At 48.9% G+C, this 17,855-nt stretch overlaps 1 protein-coding gene across 1 annotated transcript; it reads left to right on the forward strand.

Annotated features, from left to right (window-relative positions):
- Window positions 1–5,190: 5,190 nt before the first annotated feature.
- Window positions 5,191–5,865, forward strand: LOC307062626 (transmembrane protein C16orf54; the record flags this gene model as incomplete). The annotated part of the gene is made up of 1 exon (XM_079718380.1): window positions 5,191–5,865. The coding sequence occupies one exon, from the start codon at window positions 5,191–5,193 to the stop codon at window positions 5,863–5,865; it is 675 nt and encodes a 224-aa protein (XP_079574506.1).
- Between the last annotated feature and the right edge of the window lie 11,990 nt (window positions 5,866–17,855).

Genomic DNA, 17,855 nt, shown 5'->3' on the forward strand with positions numbered 1-17,855 from the left:
CTACAAACCACCCTCGAACTTAGTGGCCTAAGACAGCAATATGAATCTGCATGTTGGCCAGGGCTGAGTGGGGATAACTCGGCGTCTGCTGACGTGGCTGGAAACCTGGGACTGGAGTCATCTGGAAAGGAGCTTGCTTACGGGTCAGAGAGTTGATGTTGGCTGTCAGTTGGGACCCTTGCTGGGACTTTAACCAGGGCACCTACTTGTGTCTTAGGCTTCCTCACACATGGTGACTGGGTTTCAAGGATGAGTAGAGAGTGAGAATGAGCCCAAGCCAGGTGGGAACAGCACTCTCCCTATTTTTTAACCTAGCCATGGCAGCCATACTGTCACTTCTGCTGAATTCTAGTCATTAGAAGTGAGTCATGGGACTTCCCTGGTGGCGCAGTGGTTAAGAATCCACCTGCCAATGCAAGGGACGTGTGTTCCATCTCTGGTCCGGGAAGATCCCACATGCTGTGGAGCAACTAAGCCCGTGCACCACAACTAGAGTCTGCGAGCCACAACTATTGAAGCCCTCGTGCCTAGAACCCGTGCTCTGCAACAAGAGAAGCCACTGCAGTGAGAAGCCCGGGCACTGCAATGATGACCCAATGCAGCCAAAAAATAAATACATAAAAGTAAAAAAAAAAAAAAAGAAGTGAGTCACAACGGCCAGCCCATATTCACGAGGCAGGGGATGAGATTCTCCCTTTGACAGGAGGAGTGAAAAGGAATTTGGAGACATGTTTTAAAACCACCACATAAGGACTTCCCTGGTGGTCCAGTGGGTAAGATCCTGCGCTCCCAATGCAGGGGCCCGGGTTTGATCCCTGGTCGGGGAACTAGATCCCAAATGCTGCAACTAAGACCCAGCGCAGCCTAAATAAATAAATAAATATTAAAAAACCACCACATACACTTAGGAGTGAAGAGCACCAAGGGCAGAACTCTGCACACAGCAGCCCATGGGCCAGCTGCACAGTGTATGAGAAATAGAGTTTTACAACACAGCATTGTAAACCAACTGTATTTCAATTAAAAAATAAAAATAAGACTTCCCTGGCGGTCCAATGGTTAAGACTCCGTGCTGCCACTGCAGGGGTTACAGGTTTGATTCCTGGTTGGGGAACTAAAGATCCCGCATGTCGCGTGAGGTGGGCCAAAAAAGAAAATAAAGGGTGGGGGGAAATAAAATGCATATGGAGTTCAAAGAAAATCCTAAAGGAGATTAAAGTGGAAGAGCTTTAAGGAAAAAAAAAAAAAGTTTAACTGGTTCCAAGCACAGCCAGGCTCATTCCAGAACACTTGGATCCAGGAGCACCCCGTCAACCAGAAGACACCCACACAAAGGCCTGTCCTCCAGACTTCTGACCAGAGACTTCCCTTTTACACACACTCCTTGAGTAACTTCCTGATTCCTTTTTTCAGAAATCTTGCATGGTGGAGGGGGAGGAAGCTAGGGGTCAGAATACCTGGGTTTTGCTCCCTACCCTGCAGAAGCCTATAAAAAAAAATGCAGGTTTATTTGGGAGTGAAGAAATTCTAAGGAATCATTTTCCTCTTTATGTTTCAATTTTCTATACTATGATTTAAACTTTTCATGGTGGTAAAATATATATACCATAAAATTTACCATTTTAACAATTTTTATTTTATTACCTATTTATTTTTCAATTTTTTGACCATACTGCACAGCTTATGGGATCTTAGTTCCCTGACCAGGAATTGAACCTGTGCCCCCTGCAGTGGAAGCACCAAGTCCTAACCACTGGACCCCCAGGGAATCCCCCCATTTTAACAATTTTTAAGTATACAGTGCAGTAGCATTAAGTGCATTCACATTGTTGTGCAACTATCACCATCCTCCATCTCCAGAACTTTTTCATCTCCTCAAACTGAAATTATATATATATATATATATATATATATATATTTTTTTTTTTTTTTTTTTTTTTTTTTGGTGGCACCATGTGGCATGCAGGATCTTAGTTCCCCGACCGGGGATTGAACCCGTGCCCCATGCATTGGGAGTGAGGAGCCTTAACTTCTGGGCCGCCAGGGAAGTCCTCAAACTGAAATTCTAGACCCATTAAACACGAACTCTCCATTCCCCTCCCCCCAGCTCCTGGCAACCACCATTCTACTTTCTGTTTCTCGGAGCCTGACCACTCCAGGGACCTCATATGAGTGGAATCCTACAGTATTTGTCCTTTTGTGTCTGGCTTATTTCACTTGACATAACGTTTTCAAGGTTCATCCATGTTGTAGCGTGTTTCAGAAGTTCCTTCCTTTTTAGGCCTGAATAATTATGATATAAACAATATTTTATATATAATATAAACATTTTGTTTATCCATTCATCCATCAATGGACGTTTGAGCTCATTTGAGTTGTTTCCACCTTTTGGCTTTTGTGAATAACTCTGCTATAAACATTAGTGTGAAAATATCTGTTTGTGTCTCTGCTTTCAATTCTTTTGCACATATGTAGACATATAATTGCTGGACATATGGTAATTCTATGTTTAATTTCTTGAGGAACCAGTTAAAAATTTTTAAGCCTTTTTGTAAGTGATGAAAAACAGTTAAGAATCAAAACAGCCAGTTCGATACCTTAGGAACAACAACAAAAAATCATACCTGGTCTTTCTGGTTTGTTTGTTTTTGGTGTTTTTTTTTTAGTTTATTTAATTTACTTATTTTTGGCTGCATGGGTCTTTGTTGCTATGCGCAGGCTTCCTCTAGTTGTGGCAAGCGGGGGCTTCTCTTTGTCATTGCGGTGGCTTCTCTTGTTGCGGAGCACAGGCTCTAGGTGCGCAGGCTCAGTAGCTGTGGAACGCGGGCTCAGTAGTTGTAGCACACGGGCTCTAGAGCGCAGGCTCAGCAGTTGTGGTGCACGGGCTTCGTTGCTCCGCGGCATGTGGTATCTTCCCGGACCAGGGCTGGAACCTGTGTCCCCTGCATTGGCAGGTGGATTCTTACCACTGTGCCACCAGGGAAGCCCTGTGGTTTTGAATAATGTTTACTGTTCTAGAGCTTTAATTTTTTTTAAAGAAAGACTAATTACAAGAGAACATACATAACAATTTTCAGGTTTTATTTATTTGGAATTTCTTTTAAAAAGAAAACTTTTTATTGTCATGAATACATATCACACAAAAATTACCATCTTAACCACTCGTACATATCCAGTTCAGTGGTATTAAGCTCAGATTTTATTATTTTTTTTTCTTTTATTTATTTTTTTTTTTGTGGTACGCGGGCTTCTCACTGTTGTGGCCTCTCCCATTGCGGAGCACAGGCTCCGGACGCGCAGGCTCAGTGGCCATGGCTCACGGGCCTAGCCGCTCCACGGCATGTGGGATCTTCCCGGACCCGGGCACGAACCCGTGTCCCCTGCATCAGCAGGCAGACTCTCAACCACTTGCGCCACCAGGGAAGCCCTCAGGTTTTATTTTAAGGCTTATAATCTCATCAAATTCTAATCTCGGTGGGTGATGCATATTAAGGCCAGAGCCTTGGGACTCTCCTTTCCACCTACTCCTACCCCTGCCACACTTTGTACTCCTTCTGGCCCTTCCCTCCAAACCACAAGGACAGAGCAATCTGAGTCAGGCTGCCTTTGTGACCTTCTTTGGTAAGACACTAACATTTCAACATATTTTTTGTAGCCTTTCACATTAAATGGCTGTCATTTTGCAAAACAAAATCTGAATACGTAGGAAGAGTTCTGTTGTGTACACGTTGTTTGCCAGAGAAGGAATTTATATCTGTGCTCCCCCCATCCTCCTATATACATGAGGTGTGTGACTTAGAACACAACACCTCCCTTATTTAGGGCTTACCTGCCATCTGTCAGTGAGTGAGTCGATTCTAGACAGTCTCTGAAAGGCTCCCAGTCCAGGAGCTGGTGATGCTCTCCTCAACACTAAGCACCAGGAGAAAGGAGCCGAGATGACAAATGTTCGTGGTCTTGGAGAGAGGCCTCAGCATATTTTTTAGCCTGGATCCTTCCCAGAGGCCTGACATTTTTGCTACCTGAGCCTCACCTCACAGATAGCTTCCAACCAAAATTGGGGCTAAATGGTCTGAGGACAAGAAGATATATGTTTGTGAAGTGCATGGAGAATGTGGGCAAGCAGGAGGGTGTGTGGGGACAGATAGCAGGAGTGGGTTTGGCGGGGCCCAGTGGGCAGGGCAGGGACACAGCAGCCACCTGCGAGCAGGTAGAGCGAGCCACCTTGGTGGTCTGGATGGGCTCTGTCTCTCTCTCTTGGCTTCCAGGTAATTGTTCTGGGGCCTGGGGCCTGACTGTGGGCTGACACTGAGTTCAACAGAACCACTGCCCATTCCGGCCCCACCTCTCACCAGGAAACGCCTCCCCACCGCAGTGACCACATCCCCCCAGGTTGCCTTGGAAACACTCTGCGGGGGGCTGGGAGATCCAGGGCACAGTTGCCCAGCAACAGGTGGTGCCCTCCCTTCCGCCCTCATCTGAGGCAGCTGCCCTGCACCCTTGGCTCGCACAGGGAAGAGCGGCTCTGAGGGCGAGCCAGGAGCCCAGAGACTGACTGAGGTGAGGTGAGGAATGCAGGAGGCCCCTGCAGGTGGGGGACCTGGGGGATAGCCAGAGTCAGGCAGAGACTGGGCAAAGCCAGAGAGGCGGGGACAGGTGCAGAGGTGGCACCTGAGACCTGGCACAACAGCAAACTCAGGGGAGACTGCAGAGAACAAGACCAACTCCAAGGAGAGTTGTGAGGGCAAAGGAGCCCTCAGGGCGCCACGGAGGTGGCCGGGAGCGGGGCCCACACGCAGGGGCAGAGCTGGGACAGAGGCTTTCATTTCCTCACCCAGCATTTCTTCCAAGCAAGACATGAGCGGGCTGAGACAGGAGGAAAGAAGTCCTTGGGTTCTTTGAGTTTGAGTTCAGTTTTGTCTGAGGCACCCTGGAGTCTGGGAGGAAAATGCAGCTTCCAGAAAGGGCCTGGGGATTCTGAACAGGAGGTCCTGGCTGCAGACTGAGGTGGGCCCCATCTCTCTGGCCATCTGGCTCCTTCCCGCCGTTTCTGGGTCCTCCAGGCTCCTCTGTCTGCCTGGGTCTGTTTCTCCAGCCAAATGTTGCTGAGCCCTGCTCCCCTGGCCCCTCTCTCTCCTGATCATGCCAACCCTGTCTCATGTGCTTCCTCTCCTGACCCCGTCTCTCCAGATGCCTCCGACCCCAGAGCAGCCCTCTGGGCACGTGGAGGGGCCCCCTGCATCAGAGGCTTCCTCATGGCCCCCGCTGCCCTGCGGGCCCTGTGTCCCCATCATGCTGGCCCTGGCCGCCCTGGCTGCTGTCTTCCTCCTGACCACAGCCGTGTTGGCCGAACGCCTGTTCCGCCGCTCCCTCCGCCCAGACCCCAGCATCTGCGCACCCACCCTGGTCTGGCGCCCGGGAGGAGAGCTGTGGATTGAGCCCACGGGCACCCCCCGAGAGCGCTCCGAGGATTGGTATGGCTCCGCGGTCCCCCTGCTGATGGACCGGGCCCCAGACCCGCCCACCCAGGGAGGTGCCTTGGAGGCACGAGTGACAGCCCCACCTGCCCCTTCAGCCCCATACTCCCCTCCCAGCTCCTTGGTCCCCCAGACCCCACCAAATGCCCCAACCCGTAGCACCTTCTGGAGGCCCCAGGTCTGGGAGGAGAGGCCCCACACCCCAGGCCTGGTGAGCTGGGCTGAGCCTGAACAGAGGCCAGAGACCAGTGCATATCCAGGGAGCCCCCAGGCCCGGAGGCTGCGGCCAGGAAGCCCTGATCCTGAGTGGGGCCTCCAGCCTCGGGTCACCCTGGAGCAGATCTCAGCTTTCTGGAGGCGTGAAGCCCGGACCAGCGTGAGTTTCTGAATCCCCAGGGCCTGGAGGACTGGCCTCCCAGAGACCCCTGGGGGAGGCCCAACCTCAGAGGGATCCTAAGACCCTGAGGCCCCGGGAAAGAATGCCCCTCTCAGGCCTTTTACTTCTGGATTTCGGCTCCCCTGGATCTGGGCCTGGGCAACCTGGGTGTGGACAGAGCCTGCGCTGTGGGGCAAGCTCAGAGGTGCCTTTTCTTAGCTGCCCAGGGCGGTGGCTTAGAGAACTGGAGTTGGGGCCAACTCTGGGCCAGAAACTGCCAAGATCACATTCCAGATTAAGAACTCAAGGTACCAGAAGACAGGAAATAGCATCAACACAGCAGCTTCCACCCTCCTTCAGTGTGTACCTAAGATGCCGACATTGGAGTGAGGGTCCCAAGGAGGCTGAAGAACAGAGTGTGGTGATGACAAGTGTCAGCCGTGCTAGCAGGAGATGACAGGAATTCAGCTTCCCAGAGCCACATCATCCCTCCAGAAAAACACATACAGAGAGGTCAAGATCAGGCAAAAGAGCATCTTATTACATATAAACTGTGGCTTTGACCCCCACCTCACAACAAGAGGCCATCTCTTGCCTGCACCTGGGACCCAGAGTCGCAAAAGGCCAGCGGGCAGCATGTCCTCTTGAGGCGGCCGCATCTCAGCCCTCTGGATCTTACCCTTCCACGGTGAGGGAAGCCCAAGCCAAGGAGATCTGAGTTTGATCCAGTGTGGAAAGGAACATTCTCCCAGAACGTGGCCCCTGGCCGTCTTCCCTCCCAGCTTCTTGGAGTGTACTGTCCAGAGAGACAGAGTTGCCCCAAGACAGGCTTACTTATGAGGCTCCACCCCGCAAAAGTGGAGCCCCTATATCTGTATCAGCTGACCTCCCCTCTGGGCGCAGAGCCAGGTGTTGGGGGGAGGCGAAGGAGTTTCCATTCCCTGGGCTCTGACTTCTCAGAACCTCAGTCCTGAACGTTAGGATTTTGCCATGTCAGTTACCACCTGTACTTTATATTTTTCTTTAAATTGGTTTACTATTTGCTTAATAAATTCATTTTACAAGGAATCTGTTTTGTATCACTTCTGTATGTAAATGGAAAACCAAATATCACTTGTCAGAAATAGAAGGTAAAACATGGAAATAAATACAGTGTAAACAAAGGTATATAGTTCTAAGTAGACATTGTTTCCTGGTGGAGGCATTGACCCAGAGATCTGCTCTCTCTTTGTCAAAAGGCTCAGCAAGTATTAGGAAAGTGTTAGACATTCTGGTGCCTCCCTGAGACCACCCCTGAGAAGTGCTGTGATGCATGAGAGCCCTGCATGGGGAGCAGCCATCCTGTGCTACTTAATGCTGGCCAGGAATCCACCCCCCGCCCCCGCCACCAAGTTCACCCACACCCCGAAAATGCTGTCAGGCAGAGGCCAACACTCCACTCTTCCTGCTCAGAGGGCCGGGGAGCACCTGGGCCTGGACCTCCCTTCTCACCCCTTGGATGCCAGGAGTTGGACGAGCAGCCAGGGGTTTAGAAGCCCCCTGGCTGAGGGACATCCACCCCCCCACCCCCGGCTGCACTCATTCAGCCTGTGTTCCCAGCATCTTCCCTGAGCCAGGTCCTGAGGAGGGAGGGAGTCAGACCTGGCCCCGCCCTCAGGGAGATCTCAGTCTCTCTAGTGGCAGGGGTGGGGGTGGAGGGAGTTGAGATAAGACAGGAAGACATAACTGATACAAGATCAGGGCTGCTGTCCCACCTCTGTCACTCACAAGCCAGGTAACTATGTCACTGCTCGTTCTCACCATCAGCTGACAGGACTGGGTTGTGGGGACTCTGCCCAGGAAGCATGAACAGTCCCTCAGGGACACAGAACTGAGATACCACGCTCAGAGCTTAGAGGCCTGCATGCCAAGGGCTCACCGGAGGCAGGATGGTGGGGAAGGGACACCAGGGACAAGGCCCCAGTTCTCAATCTGGTTCTATCACTCACTCTTGGAGAAAAGTACTTTTTGTATTACTGGGCCTCACATTCTTTCTCTTTACAACAAGAGAGTTGAAAGTTGAACAGATGCTCTATTGGGAATTTTCTAGCTGTGACATCTAAGGATACAATAAAATGAAAGATGGATACCTACACCGATGCATGGATGAATGTGATCTCCCTGAGGCAAAGTCCAGCTTGCTGTCCCCAAAGTCACCTTTATATCCCCAGACCCAGAACAGGATCTAAAACACAGCAGGAGCCCAAAGAAAGGAGAATGAATGAATAAGTAGACGGATTCATAGATACATTTGTTTTACCCTTTCTCCTCTTTATTTTAAACATCTCCTCTTCATTTTGAACACTATCTTACTGGAACTTCCCTGGTGGTCCAGTGGTTAAGACTCCATGCTTCCACTGCAGCGGGCGTGGGTTCAATCCCTGGCTGGGGAACTAAGATCCCACATGCCTTGGGGTGCGGCCAAAAATTAAAAACAAAAAACACACACCATCTTATCACTTTCTCATGTTGAGTTCTTCCTTTATGCTTTTTGGCGTTTAAAACGCACTTCCTGGGCTTCCCTGGTGGAGCAGTGGTTAAGAATCCGCCTGCCAGTGCAGGGGACATGGGTTCGATCCCTGGTCCGGGAAGATCCCACATGCCGTGGAGCAATGAAGCCTGTGCACCACAACTACTGAGCCTGAGCTCTAGAGCCCGTGAACCACAACTACTGAGCCCACGTACCACAACTACTGAAGCCCGCATATCTACAGCCCATGCTCTGCAACAAGAGAAGTCACCACAATAAGAAGCCCGTGCACCGCAACGAAGAGCAGCCCCCGCTCGCCAGAGCTAGAGAAAGCCTGCACACAGCAATGAAGACCCAACACAGCCAAAAATAAGTAAATAAATAAATAAATTTGTAAAAATTTTAAAAATACAATAAAATGAAACGCACTTCCTGTATGGTCCTTTACTCAATAATTCTGGAGTTCCAAGTTCTAGGGTGTCTGCTCACTCTCCTTCATGACGGATGGCTTCCTCTTATGTTTTCTAAGTTGGGGCTGTGAACTCAGCTTCAACAGGGCCTTAGTGGGAATCCAGGTGACTAGTTCCAGGGTGTCTCTCTAGCGAGCTTCTGTGTTTGCTCCTGCCAAGGATGCTTCAGGGGAATAACCAACCCTGGACCACATTATTCGTTCATTTTATTTGGGCTTCCAAGACTATGCAAATGGTGTAAATTTGAACCCCAAATTTACACATGAGGGCACACCTTTGGTTATGAATTCTCAGGGGAGACTTTCTATTGCCTCTAGATCTCAGGGTGAGACCCACGAGGTTCTTTTGTGCTTTATGGGCTGATGGAAAGATTTTTTTTTTTTTCCTAGTCTGCTTTTCCACTGAGGTGTCACCCTTTAAGGGGCTGAGCTGTATATTAGGGTCTCAGTTTTCAATGCCCCAGGTAAGGCCTCCAAAATCTTGGTGGATATAAAACCCAAACCCTTCATTTTGCCAAGATCTACAACTGCCCATGAGCTCCCCTAGCTTTGGTTTTCAATTTCCTCTTCCTGTGTGGCTCCAGGGATTCCCCTTAGTTTCTTGAAACCCAGCTGCGCTTTGTAAAGGATGTTTGCTTGATTTTATGTAGCATTTCTAGATGTTTCACAGCAGGGATGTGCTTGTCAGGTTATACCATTCAAAATATCACCAAAAAACAGATGATTTCCTCTATAACCAAGTTCAAATCGTTGCAGCCAAACTTCTGGAAAGAGCTGTCTGTCCTAGCAGTCTACATTTTCTCATCTTCCCATCACTCTGCAACCTGCCACAGGCTTCTATACACTTCCAGCACTCTCTAGAAACTGCTTTCCCCCAAATCATGACCTACACATTTTAATCAAAGGATACCGCTCAGCCTCCTGTGGGCAGCATTAGACGTTTTGATTCTTTTTTTTTTTTTTAACTTTTTGGCCACACCATGCAGCATGTGGGATCTTAGTTCCCGACCAGGGATTGAACCCACGGCCCCTGCAGTGGAAGCACAGAGTTTTAACCACTGGACAACCAGGGAAGTCCTGATTCCCTTTTTGAGATGTTCTCTTCCCTTGGCTTCTGGGACTCCACGTACATCTGATTTCCCTTCCCTCTGTCTGCCATCTTCTCTGATTCTTTTGCTCTCTGCCTTCTTCAGCTTTTGCTTTCCCTCGACACAGTCTTCCTGGGCAATCCCAGTGACACCCATACCTTCAGCTCCTGGCCTCCCTGATGATTCCCCAAGTCTCTGCCTCTGACTGTGGCAGATATGGTCCTCCTACAGACATCCTGCCGTTATTCTAAAGTAATAGTACCAGTGGGAGAGAAAACAAGATGATTAACTAAAAGATTATCTCAGGGAGTTCCCCGGTGGCACAGTGGTTAAGAATCCGCCTGCCAATGCAGGGGACATGGGTTCAAGCCCTGGTCTGGGAAGATCCCACATGCTGCGGAGCATCTAAGCACCACAACTACAGAGCCTGCGTGCTAGAGCCCGTGTGCTACACTGAAGCCCGTTTACCCGTGCTCTGCAACAAGAGAAGCCACCACATGAGAAGCCCCTGTACCACAATGAAGAGAAGCCCCCGCTCATCACAACTAGACAAAGCTCGCGCACAGCAACGAAGACCCAATGCAGCCAAAAATAAATAAGTAAGTAAACTTATTTTTAAAAAAAAAGATCATCTCAGAACATCTCCATAGTCATCCTTGATTACAGAGTCAGTATTTACCCCAGTATTAAAACACGACACCCCCCCAAAAAAAACAAACAACTACAGGGGTCATGAATTCACATGCAGAAATAGGCCAAGTCAGAGATATAGGTGAAGAGTGATGTGGACCAGGGGACAGAGGTGAGAAAAGACTTCACACCTGTCTGTAAGGGCAGCTGCCACTCGGCTCCACCAATCATGTCCATGCTTCTGATTTTCCAGCAGAAGCTAGAAATTTGGGTTTTTAGGTAAAATCAACCAAAATGTTAAGACCACTTTATATATATGTATATGAATCTATCAACCTATAAAATCCAAAGAAACAAGCCTGTGGGCCACATGTGGCTCAGGAAACACTGGTCGGAGATCTCTTCTAAACAAACTTGAGGGATTTTCCTGGTGATCCAATGCGTAGGATTCCGCACTCCCAGTGCAGGGGGCCTGGGTTCGATCCCTGGTCGGGACACTAAATCCTGCATGCCGCAACTAAGAGTCCGCATGCTGCAACCATGAGCCTGCATACCGCAAGGAAGATCCTGCGTGCCGCAACTAAGACCTGGCGCAGCCAAAATAAATAAACAAATATTAAAAAAAAAACAAAAAACAAAAAAACAAACTTGAACAAGTGCCTGGGAAGGCCCCTGAAGTGGGTGTGGAGGGTCCCTCTTTGTGTTGGCCTTTGGTGGTTGGAGGTGGGACGGCCTGCTCTCAGATGATCTTAAATCAGGGTTTTCCCCACCTTCACACTGTTGACATTTGAGCCAGATAATTCTTTGCGTTCCTGTACATTGTGGGATATTTAGCAGCATTTCCGGCCTGTAGCAACTAGGTGCCAGTTGCCTCCCCGTAGTTGTGAAGGGATGTTTCCAGGCATTGCCAAATGTCACCTGGGGTGGGGGCGGGGAGGGGGACAAAACCCTCTGATGCTTCTAAGTGAAGCATTTTAATCAATTAACACACGGGCCCACAGAGCTTGCAGCCTGTCCAGGGACAGGGCTGCTGGGGAACTAGAACCACTCAGCTGCCAAGTAGAACAATGTGGGCCTCCTCTTACTAATTTTCAGTGGCACCAAAAGAGGATTAAGATGAAGAGACAAGACAACCAGCCTTGGAGGAAACAAATAAATAAGATAATACACCAGGAAACCAGCAGAGGCTTCTAGGAAGGCAGTGCATCATAATGTCTTTTGTAATTGGAAATTCTAATATAATTTGGAAATTGCAAATTTGATTGCCCAAATGAAAAAGTTCCTTCTAAATCAAAGGAAGGTGTGGGAGGAAAAAGTTTTTAAACATCTCTCAGGAGGTAGAGGAAAATGACAAAGAAATGGAAAACAGGTAAGCAACATTAAGAGATAAAGGATCAATTCATTCAATATTTACCTAATAGAAGTTCCAGAAAGAGAGAACAGAGAAAACGGAGGGGAGGAAATAATGAAAGATTCTATGCAATGGAGAGAAGCATTTCAGGCAGAAGAAAGAGGTCCGTGAGGTGCCTCACACTGGCACCACCTGAGGAGCATCGAGGAACACGGACGCCACCAGGACTCCCCTTTGCACCAAGTGGAGGAACAGGGACTGGGTTTACCCTTCTGCCTGAAACAACCTCCACGGCCACCACCAAACCAGACAAAATACATGGAACAACAGTTTTCGAAACACTGAACGCCAGGCAACGAAAGACAGTCGTGAAAACAACGAAATCCCAGAGGGAAAGGAAAACAAAGGAGGGAGTTCCCTGGGGGCCTAGTGGTTGAAATCTGGCACCTTCACTGCCATGGCCCGGGTCCAATCCCTGGTCAGGGAACTGAGATCCTACAAGGTATGCGGCACAGCCAAAATATAAAAAAGAAAGAGAGAGAGAGAGAGAGAGAGAGAGGGGGCAGGAGGGAGGGAAGGAGGGAAGGAGGAAGGAAAGGGGACTTGTCCTTTTAAGATTGTCCAGCTTTCTGCTTGAGAGAGTTTCCAAACTGCGGGCTCAGAGAAGAGAGAACCCCAAGATCTGCTGAGGGTCCCTCTCGCGTGTTATTCAGCAAAGAACTGATCAACACACATGTGTGAGAAAACCACCTGAGGCCAAGAGAAGAGCCATGTGAAAGAGCTAAGGCAGCAGTGCCCAGGGCCTCACACAAAGCCAGGGCCTCTTCCCACCAGCCAGACTGGAAAATGTCACAAGGCCTTGGGCAGTGCACTTGGGAAAGTCTTGGCTTAGTAGTAGAAAATAATCCACTAGACTGAGCACTGCTTTGGACCTGCCTAACAAACCATACAGAAAACTATCTGGTGCTGAGCAAGGTGAAATTCACCACATCTGGCAAGCAATAATTAACAAGTGAAAACACAGGAGAGAATCAGTGACCTGTCAGAAAAGATGTATGGACCTTTTTTGGTTCTGTTTTAATTATCATACACAGAGAATCACTGAATTGCTGCCTCAGATAGGTCACTGAAACAGTTCTTTTGCATCTTCTATCTTTCCCCTGATGGACTTTTAATCCATTGGAATGAATTAGATTGGAATTTTAAAATGCAAGACTTAGTCTAGCCCTTGAAATCTTCCATGCATTTGGGTAATTACTATACCAATAATACAAAAATACATTAGTACAGTCCTTTACCTAAAAAGCTGCCAAGTCTCAATGAATTCCCCTTCTGGCTTCTAATATTCTGAGAAAACAAAGCAAATCATGCAAAAAATAAGATATTTTTGGTTCTTGGTGAGATTACAGTTAAGGGGCCTTTATTGTTTGTTTTTTTAATGTGGGAAGCATGATTTTTATCCAGCCTTTAAGAAACCAGCATTGTTCTTTATATACTGATGTAGTATTCCAAAAGAGAATCTTTCCTTTGGTTAAAAAGCAGCCAAATATCAAGAAGCAAGTGACTTATAGGATGGTTCTTTGCTGGTGCTAAGTCTTCGAAAAATTCTAGCTCAAGAGCTGGGAGAAGAAATAGGTTAGCCAGTGACCCACCAAACTAGAGGTATACGTGAGGATCTCTGCCTCTGATCATTTTCTAAGTGTGCTATACTAGGTCCAGGGATCCAAAGAGCACTACCTACCTGAATAAAGAAAGCCCACATTATCTGGGGTAAATCTGATGTGCACAGCGAGATGTTATTCACAGCTTCACGATCAGATTCTCTTCAGATCTTTGTAGTCTGGTCTTACAAGCTGAGTTACTTCGGGCCTCAGAAAGCAGGTCTTAAAAGCAGTTACTTACTAACTGCCAAAATGTTCTGTTCCTCGGGAAGCGATTAGAACAAAGTACGGAGGTACTGAAACATTTATGGAGTTTTACCGACTGTATTGTCTTGAAGGGCTAGCGATAAATTAGTATACGTGTCAACACCGCATAATAGCACAGTGGGATTTTTCAAAGGTCCAAAGTTGAATTTTTTTCAGATATAGTGTGGTTTGCTAATAATGTCTTGCCATTTTTAAATGCTTTCAGCTTTCACTGGCCTTGGCTCACTAAAGCTCGTGCCCATTGAGTTCACTGACTCTGCCAACCCGGTCTGACCTCTTGTCTTCCCTGACCCTCTAGACTGAGTACCCCAGTAGGTGGGTGGGTGGAGGGGTGGGAAGGGGGATGGGTGGATGCAAGGCGGGGGTGGGTGGGCAAGAGGATAGGTGGAAGAGGGGTGGGCAGGTGGGTAAATGTTAGCAGGAGGGTGAGGGTGGGGGGGTGGATGGGTTGGTGAGTGAATGAGTCTTGGTCGTCTCCGGAGTACACAGGGCCTTGAAGTCACTGAGATACCTTGGGCGGTTGGATGGGGATCTGATGAGGAGATGAAGCCGGAAAAGTGGGTGGAAGATGAGACTGTTGCTCACCCCTCCTCAGCTTTCCTTCTTGAGCAGATGCTTTACACTATTCATAGCTTCCTTGGCTAATATCTTTGGAACCTGGAAGGAAGATGGAATCAGAGGAGATTGGAAGGTGGTGTGACTGAAGTGTCCTCTGGTGGCCATAGGGGATTTGATGGTATTCTTAGCTATTTTTTTCATTGTCTGTTCTCCCCTCCCCACTCCACACCCCCAGGCTCCTACAGAGCCCCACTAGAATATAAACTCCATGAGGACAGGGCTTTTTCACTGTTTACTCATTGTTGTATATCCAGTGTCTAGAATAGGGCCTGGCACATATTAGACATTCAACAAATACTTATTTTTGAATCCTGCTCCACCATTTTATTGATCTATGACCCTGAGCAGCATTCTTAACTTCATAAAGCCTCAGTTTCCTCATGAGTAAAATGGAGACACTAACATCCCTGCCCTCACCAGCATTAACTGAGAAAGAGACCTACACGTGCTGAGCAAGAGCCCTTGGTCAAATGTGTGTTCCTTTCTCACCCACCAGCTGGTCGTGATGATGCGTTACATGCTGACCTGATTTGTACCTGATTTGATGGGCACATTTGCTCTAATGGGCATGGGCTTTATGCTGCATGTGGGGCAGCCTGGGGAAATCGTCCACGCCTAGTCCCAGGCGGGTCAGGCAAGAAGGCAGTGTAGCCAGATAGACACCAGGTGAAACGTGAGATTCCTCTTCTGCCACTCCCCGCCCCCGTCTCCCCACCCTCACAGCCACACCCAACTCTTCCCACTGCGCTGAACCCATCAGGCTCCATCTGCCCTCTGAGCTTTTGCAGATGCTGTTTCCCTTGCCTACCTTCCCTTCTTGCCAACCCATTGCCGTGACCCACATTCAAGCCCTCTGAGTGGCTGCATCAGCCTCCTCTTGGTCTGCCTGCAGCCACCCCGGCCCCCGCAAATAGATCTTCCTGCAAGTATGCTTATCTCACTTTCCAGCTTCAATCCGACTGTTCTCGGGACAGAGTCCAAGTCCTCTGACCTACCATTTTGTGGTCTGGACCCAGCCCAGCATCCAGTCATCTCGCCTCTCCTGATCCCAGCTTCAAATCTTATACCAAACAATCCTAGCCATTTCCCACTTCTGAACCTTTGCCCACACAGTCTCCTCTGCCTGGAAATCCATCCCCTGCAAGGAGGGCATAGATTGCTTTTGCCTGCCCAGGATCCATTTTCTTTTCCACTGGTGAGGGAATCCCCACCCAGGGCTCAAATCTGAGATCTTCCTGTAGGGCAGGTTCATTTCTGTGATCAAGGGTGAGCTGGAGACTCAGCCTGGGAGCTTGCTTTTTCCTTTTTTAATTGGGATGCTGTGGGTGCAGCCTGCATTCTCCAGTTGGCTACATGGGCCCCTATGTCTTATTCTAGCCTCCCGCATCTGTCACATCTGCTTGGGTCCTAGAGGCATTTGAGTTTGAGACTCCTGGTACACATCTCCCTTCTGCCTCTACTAGGCTCTGATTCCCTCCTGGATCCCAAAGGTTTTGCCTTTCAGTTCCCTGCTCTTCCTGGATCCCCACTTCCCTGTCCTGTCCTGACACCCAGAAGTGCCCCTAGTTCTCTGAAGGTTCAGTTAATTCCCCTTCAGATCTGAGGAGCTGGGACTCAGAGATCTAAATTCCCTGGAGCAGGGAAGGCTGCCTAGCTGAGCGTGTCCATGTTTTCCCTGGAGAGAGGACAGGAGGGCCCCGGGGTGAAGGTGTGTATTACAGAGCACAGGTACAGCCCCAGGTGGCATCTCTGGGCTGTGTCCTGTGAGAATGGCCCCTTCAGTTCAGGACATCACCAAACACAGTGTCCACTTCTGCCCAGCGTTGTTGTGGGGTTTTTGTTTGTTTTGTTTTTGGCTGCACCCAGGGATTGAACCCAGGCCCTCAGCAGTGAAAGCACGGAGTCCGGGGAACTCCTCAGCATATGTTTGGTGCTTGAAGGGTGAAGGTCTTGGTCGGTCTGGAGCTTTCACATCTGAGGTAGCTCATCTGCCCCTGGCCCGTCGCTGGTCTCCAAGGTTGAGAAAGGAGCAAAGGGGTAGAATAGCTCCCTCAGGGCAGACTGGCACCCCCAGACTCCCCCTGAAGGAGGAACCTCTGTGGATGAGACCCATTTTTCTCTCCTCCTGGCAAAGGGCAGAGGAGAGAGTAGGTTCTGGGAGGGGAGAGGCAGCTCCAGACTGGAGCCCTTCCAGGAGGAGTCACCTTGGGGACCACCTTCACCCTTGGAAGCCCTCATGCTCTGGTTTCTCCCAGATCCACCCAGAACGGTTAGAGAGAGGCGAACCCTAGGCTTGAGGTGAGGGTAGGAGGGGCCACACAGGTGGGCAAGACCTCAGGGGTGTGTGTGTGTATGCATATTTGGGGGACTGGATTTAGATCCACTGCTTAGACTTCTGAGTCCTGACTCAACATGGAAGGAAGTTTGACGTCTGAGCACAGACCCCCACCACCCTCCCTTACTCCCTAACTGACCTTGGCTCTGGCCCCAGCTGCTCTGTACCTCTCCTAACTAATGGTATTCCCATGGAACCAAATCCTTAAGGGCCTTCAGCACCCAATGGGGGTTTCATTTTGGGAGGGATGTGTGATGGAGTCTGTTTGGGACCCCAGGAGTGAGGAATAAGCAGGTTTCTCACCTCCAACCAAAAAGGTGGTAACAGCAGCCACAGGCAAGAGGTGAAATACTTAGTAACCAGTACAACATGGGCATCAACCAAGTGTAATGTTCCAGCTGAACATCAAACCGGGTGTCACATATCCTCAAATATAAGCTGCCATTGTTTGTAAAACACACATACTATTACTCAAAAAGAAAATTGTCAAACCAGTGCTTTCTTATCACTTACAATTTCTATTTTATATAAAGAGTTCTTTTGGACTTATTTCCACATAAATTGTTATCATGTCGGATCTACAAGCCACAGGCACAGGCCACACGGCTACATGACAACTGATGCCTGGCTGACAGTGACCATTAGACACCCTAGATTACACCATATTTTCCCACACACCAAATATGACTTCAGTGTGTGGGGGAAAAGAAGTGCTTCTTAGAACAGATGAATGATGGTAATTTCTTTTTTTTTAATAACTTTATTTTATTTATTTATTTTTGGATACTTTGGTTCTTTGTTGCTGTGCACGGCTTTCTCTAGTTGCGGCAAGCAGTGGCTACTCTTCATTGCGGTGCACAGGCTTCTAATTGCAGTGGCTTCTATTGTTGTGGAGCACGGGCTCTAGGCACGCAGGCTTCAGTAGTTGTGGCACGTGGGCTCAGTAGTTGTGGCTCGCAGGCTATAGAGCACAGGCTCAGTAGTTGTGGCGCACAGGCTTAGTTGCCCCGTGGCATGTGGGACCAGGACTCAAACCTGTGTCCCCTGCGTTGGCAGGTGGATTCTTAACCACTG

The sequence above is a fragment of the Hyperoodon ampullatus genome, assembly GCF_949752795.1.
Source record: "Hyperoodon ampullatus genome assembly, chromosome: 14".
NCBI lineage: Eukaryota > Metazoa > Chordata > Mammalia > Artiodactyla > Ziphiidae > Hyperoodon > Hyperoodon ampullatus.